This window comes from Alosa alosa, chromosome 19 (genome assembly GCF_017589495.1).
Source record: "Alosa alosa isolate M-15738 ecotype Scorff River chromosome 19, AALO_Geno_1.1, whole genome shotgun sequence".
NCBI lineage: Eukaryota > Metazoa > Chordata > Actinopteri > Clupeiformes > Clupeidae > Alosa > Alosa alosa.
Window position 1 is genome coordinate 14,800,734 of NC_063207.1, and position 17,914 is coordinate 14,818,647.

The 17,914-nt window shown below is 45.5% G+C and overlaps 1 protein-coding gene across 1 annotated transcript in view; it reads right to left on the reverse strand.

Moving 5' to 3' along the window:
* The window catches only part of crim1 (cysteine rich transmembrane BMP regulator 1 (chordin-like)), a 105,736-nt gene that overhangs the window by 80,331 nt on the left and 7,491 nt on the right, over nt 1–17,914 (reverse strand). The window contains exon 2 of the mRNA XM_048228488.1: nt 13,879–14,052. Within this exon, the coding sequence (XP_048084445.1) occupies nt 13,879–14,052 (174 nt within the window). The remainder of the gene's footprint in view (nt 1–13,878; nt 14,053–17,914) is intronic.

The window sequence follows — 17,914 nt, forward strand, 5'->3', positions numbered from 1 at the left end:
GAGAGGAGGCAGCATTTCATCTCTCTTTTCATCCCCTCTTTTTTCATCCCCTCTTCCCCCTCTCCTCCTCCCGGCTGCGTCAGACTTCGCGTTTGATGGATGCACCCATCTGATGCATGGATATTGACGTGTGTGTCGGAACATGTGTGTCGATGCCGGTGTGTGTGAGATTATAAGACTTTGACCATGTGCCTATGACTGTGCCTGTGTGTGTGTGTGTGTGTGTCTGTGTCTGTGTGTGTGTGTGTTGTGTAGGTATGTGTTTTTATGGTACTGTATGTATGAACAGTTGTGGCAAGTATGTATGCAGATGAGCAGTGATGTGAGATTGAATGTGTGTGACAGTAATTGAGTGTGTACCTGTAGGTGTGAGAGAAGTACACACACAAGCGTGTGTGTGTGTGGGGGGGGGGCCTGTATGTGTGTATACTTGTCAAGAAACACATTTTTGTGTACGTGCAGCACAATAACCATGCACAAGTAAGCCGCAGTTTCTAACCCCTTAAAGACCCACAACACTTCTCTCGTGTTGCTGTGGCGACGTTGGAGCCCCGCCCTCTCCTCTCCTCCCGGCGCCCATACATCAGCGCGGCGTGGCAAACCAGCGAGAGCGCGCGGACAAGCCGATAAGCACGGCGGAGACAGCTCTATCTATCACTCCTCTTTAGGAGTGACGTTAAAGGCTGTTTCTGCAGAAAAACCTGCGGCACACAGGCCCCCAAGTCCTCCTTACTGTTGTCCCCCATGGAATAGTAATGAGATGGGGATGAAAGTTGAGTTGGAAGTGAAAGCAAACTTTGCAAAGGATTTTCTCCCCAAGTTTAAGGGCTATGCTAATTATGCTAATCTGTTCAGAAATTTGTTCCTAAATTTGTTCCTAACTGTTCTACAACACTAAAATTTCTTTTATGTTGTGTAACTGCACTGCGTGCTAAACTATTTGTCCTCATGACATTATTATGAAACTGACAAAAAAAACAGAAATTATGTCTTTAATTTTCATCTATATATGTGTCTCATATTGTCACTTCTTGCTGTGGTGGCGTCACTTAACACATTTAAAATCAAATCAAACCAAATCAGTTGCATTTGTTTCTTCAGATGTGGCGGTGAGGTTTTCGTCCAAGTGACTGTTGGACATGGAGGGTCCATGTGAGGGGACCATGGGCAGATCAATAGTGTCGACGTTTGTTGATGGCAGCCACAGTGATGCTCTGTCACTTGGCTGAGACGACAGCCAAGTCCCACGGGACTGAAATATTGAAGGAGACCATGCAGAAGTGGCCTGTACTCCAAACATATGTGTCTGTGTGTGTGTGTGTGTTTCCAGAATAGCAGGTGATGGTATGAACATGTCTTTGAGAGGAGAGAGAGAGTATGGGCGCTTTAGGTGTTTTAGAGGAAATATGTCTCTGCCTGTGTGTGTTTTCGTGTGTGTGTTCGTATCCGTGTGTGTGTGTGTGTGTGTGTGTGTGTGTGTGTGTGTGTGTGTGTGTGTGTGTGTGTGTGTGCGGAAAGGAGGGACCAGCAGTTCCGCTCCAGTGTCAGCTACAGTGATGGCAGATTCAGTGCAGGGTTCAGTCTGCTGCCCTTCCTCCTCCTCCTCCTCCTCCTCCTCTTCCCAACTCCAGGATTAATTGAGCGCAAACAGCCTTGTGCCATAATGGAATGGAGAGGCTCCAGCTTCACACTGCATATATCTCACTGCCAGTTTCTTTCATTTTGTCTCTCTCACTCACTTTTTTTTTTTCTCTCTCTCTCTCTCTCTCTCTCTCTTCCTCGCTCACTTTGTTTCTTCTCCCTCCTTCCCACCCTTCTGCCCTCCCTCCATCCTTTATGGAAGCACCATTATCCACCCGTTATTGCACAGGGCCATGCATTCTCACTCACTCCCACACTGACATCAGCTGCTGGCATTCAGTGAGAGAGAGAGATAGAGAGAGAGAGAGAGAGAGAGAGAGAGAAGGAAAGGGAGAGGTTCTCAATTGAGTGCAGTCACCAATACAGGCAATGATATGGAGAGGGTGTGTGCATGTGTGTGCATGTGTGTCGGTGAAGTATTAGAAACATAACGTTTCTAGACATAAGGGCAGGACCTAGAGCTCTGGCACAGAAGACTAGCCGTGTGTTTATGTGTATTTGAGGGGGGGGGGGTCATACTGCTAGTGGTTATGGGTTTGTGGGCCCTTTTTTCTTCAGGGGATGGCTGTATAATGAGTCATAAGAGTGGGAACTGTGTGTGTGTGTGTGTGTGTGTGTGTGTGTGTGTGTGTGTGTGCGTGTGTCTGAGCATACACTGCACTGCGCATGTGTGTGTAACAGAATCCGTAATTGAAAAACAAGGGGGCATGCTAGAAAATTCCACAGGCCTCAAGCCGAGACGGACCCTTCTGAACCAAATCCACAAGTGGCCGAGTTACGTAATGCAGTAGCGCGTGTAATCATTAGACCGGGCCCGACACTCTAATGGACTAGAGGGGAAAGGGAAGGAATGTGATAAACGACCCTCTGACTTTGCAAAGGGACAATTATTAACACAGTGTTATGATGTACATGTGATGCCATTGCCATAACTTGTCAGGGACTATTAGCCATTACTGCAGTGGGTGAAGAGAGAGAGAAAGGGAGACAGAGAGAGGAAGGGGGAGGAGAGGAAGAAAGGGAGAGAAAGACAGAGAGAGAAGAGAGAGAGAGAGAGACTGGTTAGTTTTATGATTCAGGAACAACCTTCTTGTGAGACCAATGTAGGCCCACGAGCAAATGTAATATGGTTTGGGAGAGGAAAAAGAAGGGAGGGAGAGAGGGAAAGAGAGAGGAGGAGAGAGAGAGAGAGAGAGAGAGAGAGAGAAGAGAGAGAGAGAGAGAGAGGGGGGAGCACAAGAGAAGAAAAGTATCTGATGGCATTGAGGAATCTCTCATGGTTTCAAACAGCTTTTGCAATCAGATGAGAAAATTGATTTGTATTGGATTTTTCTGGCTTCCCAAACATATTGCTGGACTCATATTTTCAGGGATTTTGAAAATGTAGTTCATAATTTTGGACAACATTTGTCAAGACCGACAATCGATGCAACCAATTAGGCGGAGGTGCAGAGCCTATTCTTTTTTATTCATCGTTAGAAACTGTCTGTGACAGGTCTATTTACAAAATTATACCTTGGTGTGACAGACCAAAAACACCACTCACTTTGACACAAGCTTGTAGCAAACATCATTACATAACACAGCAATATAGGATTTTGGCAATGTTCCGACTGGGGAGCCCCAGGGGTTTCACTGTACTTGTCAAAAGTCACAACATTGCTTGATCCCTTTTTCCCAAAACAGGTCTGCTTCTCTCCCAAGCTCCTTCCTGCCATCCTCTCTCCTTTCTTCCCCCCTCTCTGTGAATCTCTTACTCTGCACTAATCAACATTTTAACCTACAACTTCACTTCTTTCTCTTTCTAGCTGTAGTTCCTCTGTTTCTCTCTCTCTCCCTTGTATCTGACATACTCACTCTTTCTAATCCTCTCTCTCTCTCTCTCTTTCTCTTCCTCAATCCACAGTTAAGTTTAACTTTGGACAGTAAGCCTCTTTCTCTGAGCCAGATGCTGGCCAGTCATAACAACCCATGACCCTCTGAGCTAGACAAACAATACACTCTTGTTTTGGGGCATTTCCTGTTGTCTGCACATTACAAAGCAATTGAAAGAAAGGACAATTAGATCTTCCTTTTAAAAAAGCATTAACCGTCCTTCAATCATACCCATGAACTCTCTCTCTCTCTCTCTCTCTCTCTCTCCACCCCCCCCCCCCCCGTCTTTCGCTTAAAGCGTTCCCCACGACCGAGGCAAAATGGCAAATGAGAAGGGGGGAAAAAAAAACCCTGACGGCTCCGCAGAGTTTGGTAAACAATTTCATTCCCAACCGGCGGCAGGACCTCCGCTGGCGACCTCAATCAGAGACGGAGCTAATATCTCCTCTTCTGCCGAGTGAAGAGCCTCCTCCGCGCTCAACAGCCCGTCTCTCTGCTTCACTGTGTGCCGCTCTGGGTCGCTCTACAGCTCCATCGGAGCCTTCACTCGCATCCCTCCAGTAACAGAGCATACTTCACTACCTACCCAGCTAACCTTAGCATTGAAGAGGCTCCCCTGTATTATCTCGCTTCGCCGACTCTAACTAGGCAAGGGCCAGTGCCTATAACGGCTCATCTCACAATGCTAATGTGAATTTGTGGATCAGATCCCATGGTTCAGATCCACTTTCTCGGTCTTGGTTTCATGTTCAAGGCTACAAGTTTCACCATAATCCTGCTAACAGACAGACAGACAAACAAACCGGGAGGATAACCTCCTTGGTGGAAGTAACATGGCCATGAACAATGCAGGGATGCAAAAACAGACTGAAGCACGATATGTCGACATTCTGAAGGGGATGGTCTGAGAAATATTGAGATTCCCTGAACAGATGAGACAATAACATACACTAGTAGCACAACAGTGCTGGCTTCCTCCATCAATTTCTATTCCCATATTAAGCATGTGACCCTATGAGTCCATTGCAGAAACAAGGGTTTAGCTTTGTAGTAGTAGAAGTAAAGCAAAGACGAGACGTGCTGTTAAAAGAGAGTCTGTACTTTAGCAAGGAGAACCTTTTTTATTTCCTTTCATAAGGATTCAGTGTGTTAAAAGGAGTGTCCAAGAGGTTTCTCATGCAGGCGGAAGGTTAATTTCTTCACATGTCAAGACATACAAAGAGATCGAAATTAAATTAGTGGGAAACGTAATTTCGATCTCTTTGCATGTCTTGACATGTGAAGAAATTGACAATAAAGCAGACTTTGACTTTGACTTTTGACTTTGACTTAAGAAATATGATGAAAGCCTTTAGACACAGAACAGTGACGGGGCAGCATCACCCAGGCCTGGACTTTTCTGCCCAGCGCAAATAGACTTTCTAACCCCTTTTGTCTGCAGGGAGTGCAATTTATGTGGCCAGCACTTCTGGTGACACTGAGAGGGAATTGTGGGAGAACTGCAATGCTCATCTCGCCGCCGTAGCATAGCGTAGCGTCTCCCGCCACTTACTTTGAGCTGGAGGTCAAGCTGACAATGATGACCTGCACATTCTCCTCTCTCACAAAACCATTTTTGTGTGAAGTCCTTTTTGTGTGTGAGTGTGTGTGTGGTTGAGGGGAGGTTAGTAAGCCCTAGGCTCCTGTTGGTATTTATGTGTTCATTCTACAGGATGGTGCTACATCTGACAGTAGGCCCCTATGCCAGAGAAGACCGCCATTGAGTTCAACGGTCCATCGAACTGAAAGCCAACCAAACACTCTCATCAGAGATACTGAACATGTTAATCAAATACTTCATTGAAAAATGAATGAATAGATATATACATGAAGAAATTCCTGTCAAATTAATTGATTCCGCAGTAGGTATAGAAAGAGTTTTTTCTAAGAAAAATGTCTTTCCCTCAGCTTGTGCTCTCCTCACAAGGACTCAAGGTTTGCCAAGGTTCCCCTCACTTCAGATCCAATACTGACTGCTCTCTGGCGATTGCACAAGCGTACTTGGCAAAAGTGGTAGCAGCAGTGGCACTGCAACAAGCACAAGGTGAAAACAAACTGTGGCCACTTATCCTGTCCGCTGCCATTTTGTGTCCACAGTCCCCCCGAAAAGAAGCTCACAGAATGCCAAGGCGGGGTTAAGGTAGAGACAAGCTTATCACAAAAAGCAGTGGTTACCAAGTTCGCAGCTTTGTAAAGGGAAAGCAAAAAGGGGAAGCAGAGGGGCTGATAAAGGCATTATCATGGACTGGGGAGAGCTTAAATGTCAACCTTTTCAAAATCCAATTGAAAGGGGGGAAAAAAGTGTTCCTTTTCATGTCAAGAAACAGAAAAAAACCTCGTTGACATTTGGCCCCCAACCGCAACGTAAAGGATGTTACGTGTCAGAGTGTGTGAGTGCGTCTGCTGAGTGCACAGAACACACAAGTCATACACACACACACACACACACACACACACACACACACATTGTAAAACACATAGTATTTCTCTTAGCCCGCCTGCCATTCATATAGGACCTAGTAGGAAGAGAAACTGCACTCCCTCCAGGAGGTTGAAAGCGATGTAAAGCGTCCACATGAGAAAAGCACAAGAGCAGGCTATGCTGCCTTTACAACAAGGTTACAATCAAGACAGCAGTCCATACAGCATGAGCCCGATATACAGAGACGCCCCCAGAGACGATATGGTATATATTGTGCATATGATACAAAGGTAAACTGCATGAAGTTAGATTTTCATGTTAACTGAGGCTCCCCAGTGAATAGAAGCATATGGTGAATCAGTCCATTCTTCTGTTCTGCGCTTTATTTGTGCCATATACAGTAGTTGATGTGTGGCCTGCTTTCGGCATCGACTGGACGGTGTCACCGCAGTCAACCCCGAGGTCTGCTCCGAGACCTCCCAGCATTAACACACACACACACACACACACACACACACACACACACACACACACACACACACACACTTACACAACATACACACACCATCACCCCCAGGATGCATCCAGCCAGTGGCCTGAAAACTTCTGCCTCACTGGAGATGCCAATACCATGAATGGTGTGAACTGCATGATGGCCACAAGGGGCCCCTACCCCGTGTGTGTGTGTGTGTGTGTGTGTGTGTGTGTGTGTGTGTGTGTGTGTGTGTATGTGTGTGTGTGTGTGTGTGTGTGTGTGTGTGTGTGTGTGTGTGTGTGTGTGTGTGTGTGTGTATGTGTGTGAGAGAGAGAGAATGTGGCTGCTAATTATTGGGAAAAAGGCCAACCCATTATTGGCAATTTGATTCGATTGTCTTTGTGGCACACACAAAGGACAAAGCACTGGCCTCCTCTCCTCTTCTCTCCCTAGACATCCCTACATTCCAGGGATGACATGTAGAGCACTGGGCTGAGGCTGGATTGCTGTGACTAGGTCACAGTGTGTGTGTGTGTGTGTGTGTGTGTGTGTGTGTGTGTGTGTGTGTGTGTGTGTGTGTGTGTGTGTGTGTGTGTGTGTGTGTGTGTGTGTGTGGACATGTGAAAAACAGAAAGAGAAGGACAAAAACAGGCAACCCAAGAGACAAAGAGGACAAAGGAGAGGTGTGTGAGAGAGAAAAAAGGAGGGAAAGAGAAAAGGAGAGAGGGAGCGAGGGAGGAGGGAGGAGGGAGGGATGCCACTAGACTATAGATGGCAGCTTTGTAACCAGATAATTGCAGAGTAAGTTCCAAAAGAGCCATGGTGTCTCCATACCCTTTAATGTCGATAAGGTGCAAAACCACATGCAAGCTTTGCAGGTTCAGCCACACAAACACACGCCCACACACACACACACACACACACACACACCCACGTGATAGCAGAAAAAGACACCAAATGGCACCAAGCTCATCAGTGACAACCTGTAATTTACAGACAGAACACAACGTCCACACCGCCACAATCGCTAACCCTGCTAATTGGTCACGTGGTCGCCGTGGTGACAGATGTGGACTGCAGGATGTTGCTGAACAATTGGACTAAAGAGGCAAACAAATCAAACTTCATTTTCTAGCCGGTTGCTTTCTGAGGAAAACCCACTAATAACGGTTCAGCTCTCCCCAAGCAGGGAGTTCCAGTAATCGGGTGACAGAATTAATAACGATGATGGCATCACTAATTTCCTGCCTACAAGGAGGGAGGGGATAATGGAGAGAAGAGTATGAGGAGGAAGAGGAGGAGGTAGAAAAAGTAAAAGATGAAGGAGAAGAAAAATAAGAAAAGGTAAAGAGGCATGAGAGCAAGATATGATTAGAAAGCAAAGAGAAAGAGAGAGAGAGAGAGAGAGAGAGAGAGAGAGAGAGAAAGTATTTAAATGCTGTCACTATATTAACTGACGATACTCTATTGTGCTCAGCCAGAAAGAAACAGACATAGATCCACCATTATTCTTCAGTGCTCAAGGGCATGAGGGAAACACATATAAATTCATATTGATGAACTGGATGTCCCAGCACAGGATGAAACTGCCAGTCTCAAGCAGGTGAATTGAAATGGCTATCTTTGAACATTAATGGACCCTTGGATATCCCTATACACCTTTGCTGATCTCTCAGCCCTATACAAAACACCTGGACAATCCTGGTTCTGACAATCAAACCTGTGAGGGCCATACTTGTGTGAGCCTATTGTTTCTTACAAAGTGTTTCTTGAAAATGTATGTGTAAAAATATCACATGGACATGCTAAGACCTGCGTTGCTGATCTAATTGATATGCTGCTGACATAGTCTCCTCATAACCAGAGGTCACACACGACTGAAGACGAGAATAGGCCATCATACACTGCACCTTTAAAAGGGCTCATATTTAAACATCAAACATTTTCCCTAAATCCTTTTGGGCATTCCATTCCTGGGATTGGCTCACCCCCTCCCCTCCTCTCCTCTCCTCTCCATGCTCCTCTCCAGAAAACAGGACGTTATTCAGTCAAGGGAGACTTCAGGAGTGCACAAAGGAAACATGTTGTTTTTGGCATGAACAATCTTTCTTTCTTTCTCTAGCTCTTTCTTCCCTTCTTTCTCATTCTCCTGCTTTCTTCTTCTCCCCCACTCTTTCCTTTCTGTTTCTCTCTCTCTCTCTCTCTCACTCAGCAAAACTCCCTTGCTTTCTTCCTCTTTCTCTCTCTCTCTCTCTCTCTCTCCTCTCCACACAACGGGGCCTGCAATTAGCATGGCCGACTCCCCAGAACAAATACTCGGTCCTGAGCGGCTGCCAGTGGCGGAGAGAGACGGCTTTGCAGAAGGAATGCGCGGCATTTCCTTTACTGTGCTTTCACCCGAGCTGGGCTAGAGAAACCAACGCTCACAGCGAGGGAGCAAAACTTCCTGCTTCTCCCCCTGAACTCACCCTCCCTCTCTCACCCCCTCTCTCTCCCACCCTCGCTCACTCAATGTTTCTGTAACTTGTGAGAATTTACCGGAAAGAGACAATAGTTCACCTCTTACTGCGCTCTGTGCCTTTCATGCTCATTGTTGTGTGTGATTCGTGGACGCGAGATCTTTGATAATCACGTCTAAACTTCCAAGCATCTGTCTAAATCAGGGGGCGGGAGACAGCACAGGGAGAGAGGGAGGGGGGTATTATCTGGTTACGGCATTACCCCAAACCAGGGGTCAGAGGGGCTAAACTGGGTCACTGTCCCCCTTTTCTGCCCCTCTTTCGTTTCCATGTTAAATTTAAAAGCAGTCCTTCTCAAGTGGCTACAGGAGTCTCCCATGGAACTCTCCCTGCTTCTTTAGCGGCTACGTCTAAACCGCTAGCAAACAAAACAGCGACCCAGTCTGCCGGCTCCAGAGGCCATCATTAAACTGCATGTCAAGATGGCCAGAGAGTCTTGGCCAAGGTCAAAGCCATATCAGTCCATCTCTCTGACATGATTACCCCCGAAAATAACAGCAGTGTTTATATGATTTGTAGAGGACCAAAAAGACTGCTGAGTACATGATTGCTAATATGCCAACTATATTAAAAACTACTAAGAGGCTATTAATACGTTTCCTTATGTTCATTATTCTCTTAACTACTGTAATTAACTATTTAACTAAATCCACAGTCCACATTACACAATGCATAACCACTACCCTAAACCTAACCCTAGCCAAGAGAGCTGATATGGTAGAATGTGAGACAGAATTCAATGCCATTCCTAGTGTACAAGACTCTACTTGGCAATGTTTGACTTGAAATGCAACATTTCTTCACTGTTCATCCACTGACCCTTGAGCCCCCAAAATATATCTGCAACCAATGAGTCAGCTATTTATGGAGGGCTTTCTTTATTGTCTGTGCCATATTTCTTTGTTTAACACAAACATGGTAAGAAACAACAAACTCTTATCATGGACCCATGGTTAAATATTGACTGCTCCATCTTTCTGCTGTAAACTACAGTTATTTTAAGAGTAGTCCCAAGAGCCAAGCTGGATTTGAACAACAAGGAGAACTCTACAGTCAAGGGTCTGTATTTGGTGTTCCCCCTCCCCCATCTCTCCTTCAGTACAGTTCCACAAATGACAAAGTTTTATTACTCTGATATATCTGTTTTAAACAAGACTCCCCTGAGATGGTGTTACCATTCAGTTTTTATTGTGGATTGATTTCTTGTAGGGGGGTGGGGATTATGAGCGTCATTACATGTAAAGCTGTCGGTGCAGTGCTGAGAAATGGCGTTATCAATCTCCCCTCGCATCCTTCCCTTCCCCAAGATCAGACGTCTCCTGTCAGCCGATGGTAGCCACTGGGATCTCCGAGGTCAATGAACCAATCAAAATACAGTCCTATCTCTTCCCCTGCTACCTGCCATTGATTGGGTATGCCTGTTTTTTTCTTTCCCCTGAAGGTTTTTACGATTTTAACCAAAGAGCACTTCACCTCTTGTCCCTATTCAGCTAATTTTCACTGTCAGTATTGCAATATGCACTTCACCTAGACCAGTCAAGCTCTGCTTTCCCTGTAATTGAGTTTAAGGGAGGAAATGGTATCTCTTTTCTTAATGTGACGGGGGCACAACTGTCGATGGTTCCGAGAGAGCCCGCTCTCAACGGGAGCAGAGGGATCAGTCTGATGACTCACGACAGTAATATGTTTCTTATGTAAATGATAACAATGGAAAGCATGCTGGTACCACCACACTGGAATGTGCTCCCCCTTGGCCCCTGAACCCCCACCCCCCCCCACACACACACACACCACCCACTCCTCCACTCCATCCACAGGGCCAGCTCCTCATTTCCCCCCTCTTCATGCGTAACACAAACAGATGCATGAGAGATACACAGAGAAAGGAAAACACGCCGCCTTTATATAACTGCCAAAAGAATGAATCGCTTGCAGACACAAGGCACAGGCTATTTTGATATGCCACAGCTCAGTCTCTTTGACTGTATCCTACCCACACGCACACGCACACACACACAGACACACGCACACGCACACGCACACGCACACACACACACACACACACACACACACACACAAAAGAGTCACATCACATATGGACTTGGGGGCTAATTAGGAGAAGCACCAACAATTGATGCAGAGTGGTAATCTGAGGACATTTTGAAAGAATGAAACGTAGCTTTGAAGAAATCACAGCTTTGAGGTTTCAGGGCATGCTGTTATGGTAGACCCACAGGGAACAGACAAGGTTGATATATGGTGGCAACCCACCAGCTCCAACCACCATTCATTATCACGAGCAGGAGATCAACCGCTGTTGGAGATGTGCCATGCCTATGTTTGGAACTCTCCTTATCGTCAGATAGCATTTAGCCTGTTTACTGAATCCACTGGGAAGAACTTGTTGCTTACAAAGCTCACGAGTTTGTTAATGGAGAAAGCAAACCTCTGGGGATTTTAAAGGGAATCCTGCTGATTTCTGGCCATACAATCCCCCTTCCCACTTGTTCACAAATGCGTGGAGGTTAGTTGCTAGCCTGAACTCTTCTGTAATGATACACATGAGAACTCTGTTGTCTTGTGAATTCCTTTTAGAGTCTCATTATGATCATTTCTTTCAGCAAAATTACATCCGCCGTTGGGAAACCAGTGGCATACTCTAGGCCAGCAGAGCTGGTAATGAGCCCAAATGGTTCTCCAGTGGTTTGGTTGTACAAACAGACATGAGCAGGCCACAGTCCTACCATTAACATCTGATAAATCTTCAATTAATGTATTCATAAGGACAGTTATAGTCAAATAGAGTTAATATGGTCAAATACATTATTTGAGCTTCACAATCCCCATTTTCACATGTCATTGTATCCTGTGGTAAGAGATATAAAAATGCTCTCAGAAATAAGCTCTTTGTGTTTATTTGAATCCGAGTGAGTGTTGTATCATGTAATTCTAAAGATTTGTCAGGGTTTCCTCTATAAAAAAGACATGACCTCAAACTTTAGAATAACATTTGCTGTAACAACAACAGCAGTGCCACTAGCAGCACTTTGACTCCCATTTCTCCCCTACTAAAAGGATCCCACGTGCAAGAATTCCAACACACATGCAGCAGCATACCGCGCAGAGGCACAAAAAAGCACAGATGACATCGTCCTGGCAAAACAAAAAAAAGGGGCAGAAACACAAGAGGAATTTCCAGTCAAAACTATGCAAGAACAAACAGCTCTGCAGACAAAACACGAACACAAGGGGGGAGGAGACCGCCACGGAAGAGGAGCACTCCTCGTGTTCCCAAACCTCCAAACACACACACACACACACACACACACACACACACACACACACACACACACACACACACACACACACACACACACACACACACACCTGCCCCAATAAAACAACCAGGGCCATCAGGCTAGTTGCTAGGATGCTGTTGCGATAACAAGCTCATATTTTTGTTCTTAATTGCGAGGGAGGCGGCAGCGCCCCTATGAACACACAGCAACTGCACGCACACACGCACACGCACACGCACACACACACGAGCGACGCACGCGAGCAAACGCAGAATAGGCACATATCCACCCCAGGAGTGCATTCCTCAACGGCACGTTGGCACACTGATAGGCCTATTAGGGAGCTTATCAGGCCCCGACAAATCAACCTGTTTGTTAGTTCTGTCACAGACATACTGAAGGAAGTCTTCACATAAACAACAGAGACGAAGCCAAAAAGAAAGAACGCAAATACAACCAACGCCAAACATGCCAATCCCCTTTCAATGTCTCCCGGAGAGAAAAAAAAGGACGAGAAAAACATCAAAATGAGAAGATAAAAATGTACTGCCCTCAGGGAATTTTCACGCGTGCATTTGAAAGGGCAGCTAGACTGAATGTTAAGTATGCAGAGCGAAAACAGGAAGCTTTACACATACACACACACACACACACACACACACACACACACACACACAGACACACACACACACACACACACACACACACACACACACACACACACACACACACAGACACACACACACACACACACACACACACACAGACACACACACACACACACAGACACACACACACACACACACACACACACACGAGTTGCAGCAGGTGATAATGGTGTGTATCTTATACACACCCACACACACACATACACACACACACACGTAAATGTCATTTATTACGAACAAAATTATCACAGGAACCGAAATTTAATCACTTACGAGGCCATACTGCTCTTGACTGATACTTCAAATGGGTTAATCTTCCTGATTAATCTCTGAATATGTATAAATTAGTAAAGAGGCTCTGCATCAATTAGCAAAGTTAATGATTAATTAAAAATGCCCTCAGGTTTGGCTAATGTATGTGCCATATGCTTAGGAAGATGATAAACAAAGATAGCAGCCTTAACACAAAAGTTTTTGAGAGAGAATCAGAACAGAACAACATACAGGCAGCACCAACTTGGCCCTTCCCACCTGCCTAAAAGCCGCCTGTCACTCAGGCAAAATGAATCGACATCTGAGAGGCTGATAACAGCATAGCTGCTCGCACACACGCACACGCACACACACACACACACACACGCATTCAGGGTGTGAAAAATGAATGGTTTTTTAGTTGGGGCTTGCGTAATCAGTACATGGTAGAGAAGCCTCGGCCAGAGTTTCAGTCAGACATGACCACACATGCACCGTCTGAGTCCCCAGACAAACATTGGAGAGAAACACGGGAAGAGGAGGGAACAGGAGCAAAAGAAAGACATAGAAGAGAGAGAGAGAGAGAGAGAGAGAGAGAGAGAGAGAGAGAGAGAGAGAGAGAGAGAAAGAGAGGGAGAGAGAGGGAGAGAGGGATAGGAGAGAAATGGTAGAGGAGGGAGATGCATACCTTCAATCTTCTTCAGGGCTGTCTGACAGGTATCCTGGCTGGGGAACTCGAATGGGTTATTGCACGTCCGCAGGCTATCGCATTCGCACTTCCCATCGATGATGTTGCAGCCGGTGACCAGGTTTTCGTTGCACGGCTCGAATCCCAGTAGCTGGTCGTCGTCCCAGTTTTCATCTGAGCCATTGGGGAAGGAGACAAGACAGGATGTCACATGAGAGAGATATCACTTTTAGGTCCCACCATAAATAAACCCCAACAGACAGGGAGTCATTCCACGTTTGTACATGTACCAAGGCCTGCTTGTCTGATTACAGGCCTCTGGTAATATTTTCACACACAAATTTAATAAATCCTGCTTCCCCCTGGGAGGCTAGATAATTACGATATGCATATGTTCCAACAAATCCCGCAGGTGGACTTCTGTGTTATGTTCGCGTTCATTTTTCACAGCTAATTCCCCGCAATAGGAGTCCACTGACAATGAATTAAAGTGACCAAAGCTTGTATTATTTCCACTAATCCAGGAATCCAAACAGTAAAACCTTTGTTTTTGGATTGATCTGTATGTTGGTCACTGCTGTGCTGGTGGTGGTCATGAAGCATGAAGCACTGGTCATGAAGCATTGGTTGCAGTGTAGTGTAGTCCATTTGTTCATTTCACTTTTTACACTAAGCAATCAAAGGGGACCTCATTAAATACACCTCAGCACCGTGGTGCATTACAAGAGGCTTCATTACAGCGGCGAGGTCAAAGTGCACTGAATGGAAAGGCTGACTGTCTCAGCAATTATTTTTTCCAGGAACACTATCCAACGAAAAAACCCAACGGCTGGTGTGAAAGAGACAAACAAACAAAAATCTTGCAATTGGCACCCCAGTCCACCACTCCTGGCCAACTACTAAACATGACTCCATGCTGCATTCCTCGTTTTTGTACTTGTCCACCCAACCCCCCCCCTCGAGGAAGGCTGCTTTTCGAAAACAAGAACAACCCCTAACCTCGGCGTGCCACTATCTCCCTGCAACATTATGAAGGCTTATTTACAGAGCAAACATACATTACAGATAGGGCACCAGTGCTTGGGTCTCTGTGTGTTTACCTTATCTCACTCTATGTGGGTGCATGAGGTGCGAGGTGTTTGACTATACATATTTTAAGGGATTTGTGCATGCAGGTGTCGCACATACATGTCTAAATTGGGTCGTATCTATCGGGTCGTTTTCTTTCCACCCTCCTGCGCACGCAATGTGTCTCATACAGGCTCTCATTTCAGAAGTCCATAAAGACATCTCCCTGTCATAACAGAAGAGGAGACCATGCTGGTTTTGGGGAAGGGTTTCGAATTTTACGGTGGGATGTTTTATGCCATAACATCACCACATCAAAACAACCTCATGTGTAAAACCAGATCTAAATGTAATTGGATGATTCCCATATGACACTCTTTTGTTTCTTATTTTACTTTCTGCACAACATAGTTCACAGGCTTCAACCTTGGGACTCTTGTTGTTGCACTGTATCTACCCATACTGCATGCACTCCATCTCCCAGCGTTTCCATTGATGTTCGGTCACGCAGCCCAGTATATCTCTGCCTGACCTTTGACCCTGGAAAATCACATTAATTTAGTTTGTCTGTCTCTCTGAAAGATTCCCCTCTGGGCTCCTCAGGTATTAGAGGAATGCCTTGGTCCTTGACCTCAAGAATGTAGAGGCCTCTCTCTCCTCCATCATTCTATGGCCTCTGCATTCTCAAAAGCATTGGTTCAACTCCAACTGCTGAATGACCACACAATGGTGACAAAAGAGATGGTGACATGTGATTAATGCATCCACAGAAAGAGAACACTCCTTATTACTATACGATGTATTTAGAGCAATTGATAAAAAAAGACATCCAGCTACTGAGGACCAAGTGGACATAATGGAAGGTAGAAACTCTCCAGAAACACACAATACAGTGACGTGTGAATTGCCAGGACACTTATCTGCTATCAAAAGAGAGCAGGAATCTCTGGGAAACTCTATGCCTTTCACTCCAGTCCACGAAAAAGGAGGGGGGAGTGAAACTAAATACAGGACGTTCCCTCTTCTCGGTCCGGAAGTTCTGCAAGTTTCAAAAGGAACCGTGGGGACTTCACAGGAGCTTTGGCAGGGCAGTTCCCCTCAGGGACAGACGGTGTCCCGTTCCGTCATAAGCCCCTTTTTTCTGTGTGTGTGACACTTCAAAAAAAGACACTCCAGCCCAGAACAGTGAGTAACTGAGAGGAGAGCCTGTGGGTGCAGTTTCAGCCATGTTTCCATTGGCCAGAGACAGCACGGCACACTACAGTGAGAAGGCTCATTTCCCCCAGGCATACACTAGTGATGGTTCTGTTTCATCATTGTCTGGTCGATCATCACAAATAGGCTCTAACGTGTGGAATGTTAAAGCCCTGCTCTCTGTATAATATGTGCATATCGTTACCTTTCTCTCTATGCATGTGTGCTCCCTGATCAGGAGAAGTCTATCCTCATTCATGACAGTATATTTTGTTTAGAGTGAGAATTCAAGAATGAATTGAAGCAGTACTTCAAGATGCATTCTGTAAACTGCCTTGGATAAATGAATAAATGTTTCCCATTGTGTGTCACTCAACACACACAAACACATTTTACAGTAAATCTGAAGAAAAGCCCAAACTCAATGAATCACACTATTTCCAAAAATGATACTTGAGACCCTATTCTGAACACAATTGCCACGGCATGACACAACCAGACTTTGAGAATTGTGCATGCATGGGTCATGGCTCTAAGTATATTCTGTCTGGTTGTAAAACTAGTTTGATCCAGGGTCACTATTCCTGGAGAAATAATCGGTTTTGAAATCACTGGCACTTTTTGCTTGAGAACAAGAGAGTTGAGGTTAACTCTTTGCCGGTTAGTGTCAGGGACAGCAGAATTTCTTTTGTGTGAGAGGGACAGAAAAGTGGACATTGGACAAACACAAGCAACACAGGTGACACAAAGCCCGGGATTGAAAAATCCTGGTGGACTGCTTTGAGACATTGTGTATTTTGAGTATGAGCGCATAACCTACTTTATTGAGCTAGCTAGTTCCCTTTAAAGGTGTAAGAGGCCTCGGGAAGGAAGAGGGTTAACTATGCAGAACTGGAAACAGAAGCAAGGGAACTTGGCTGGCAAGCACACAAAATCAGCCACAACACCTCTGTTAGATTTTGTTTCTTGAGGACGATCACTTAAAAGAACTGTACAGGAGTTGTCTGACGCTGCTGAAAAGACAAGCCAATGGTTATGGCTCGAGGTGCTCGAACATCATTTAGGGTCATGTTATGACCTGAATTGACTCGAAAAATGTGAAATCTTGTCGCTGTGCTTCTGGAGTGGTACTTTTTTCTGTCTGTTTATAACGTGCCCCAACTCATCATGAGTGCGGAGAGGGTGGGACGCTGCACACCACTGCTGATCCTTCTGGAGGCATCATGGGCCTAATTCAGCGAAACGCAACATCAATAAAGGTGCCAGCTTGATAACTCCATGCTCATAAAGGCTTGGTAATGTTTTTTTTTTAAATCTGTTTTGGTTCTTGGTTAGGCATTCAGGCTACTGGTAACACATATTGTGCTGTGAAGGAGAGCATTTACAAATTCCGGGTACAACATGTGGTGCGTTTGCAGCTGCCGCCAGCCAACTGTGTATTGTTGTCGTATCCTGCGTCCTGTTGTGTTGTGCTGTGTCAGATAGCCTTGGGTACTAACTGGGTTCTGTGGCATCGCATGGTGTACCGAGAAGGAGTCTTTGCCGATCCTGGGTCCAACATGCGGCTTATTTACGACTGCCACAAGCCAATTGTGCATTGATGTTGAATCTCGCATCAAGCTGTGTTATGTCAAATTGGCTTGGTTGTTGATTGGCCACTGTGGGAGATCCCCTACCTATATAGCAAAAATAAATGTAAAGCCTTTTCTTGTGTATGTCTCAAAACATATATGTGGGAGAGCAGAGTGGAACGGAAAGCAGTGAGGAATGGATG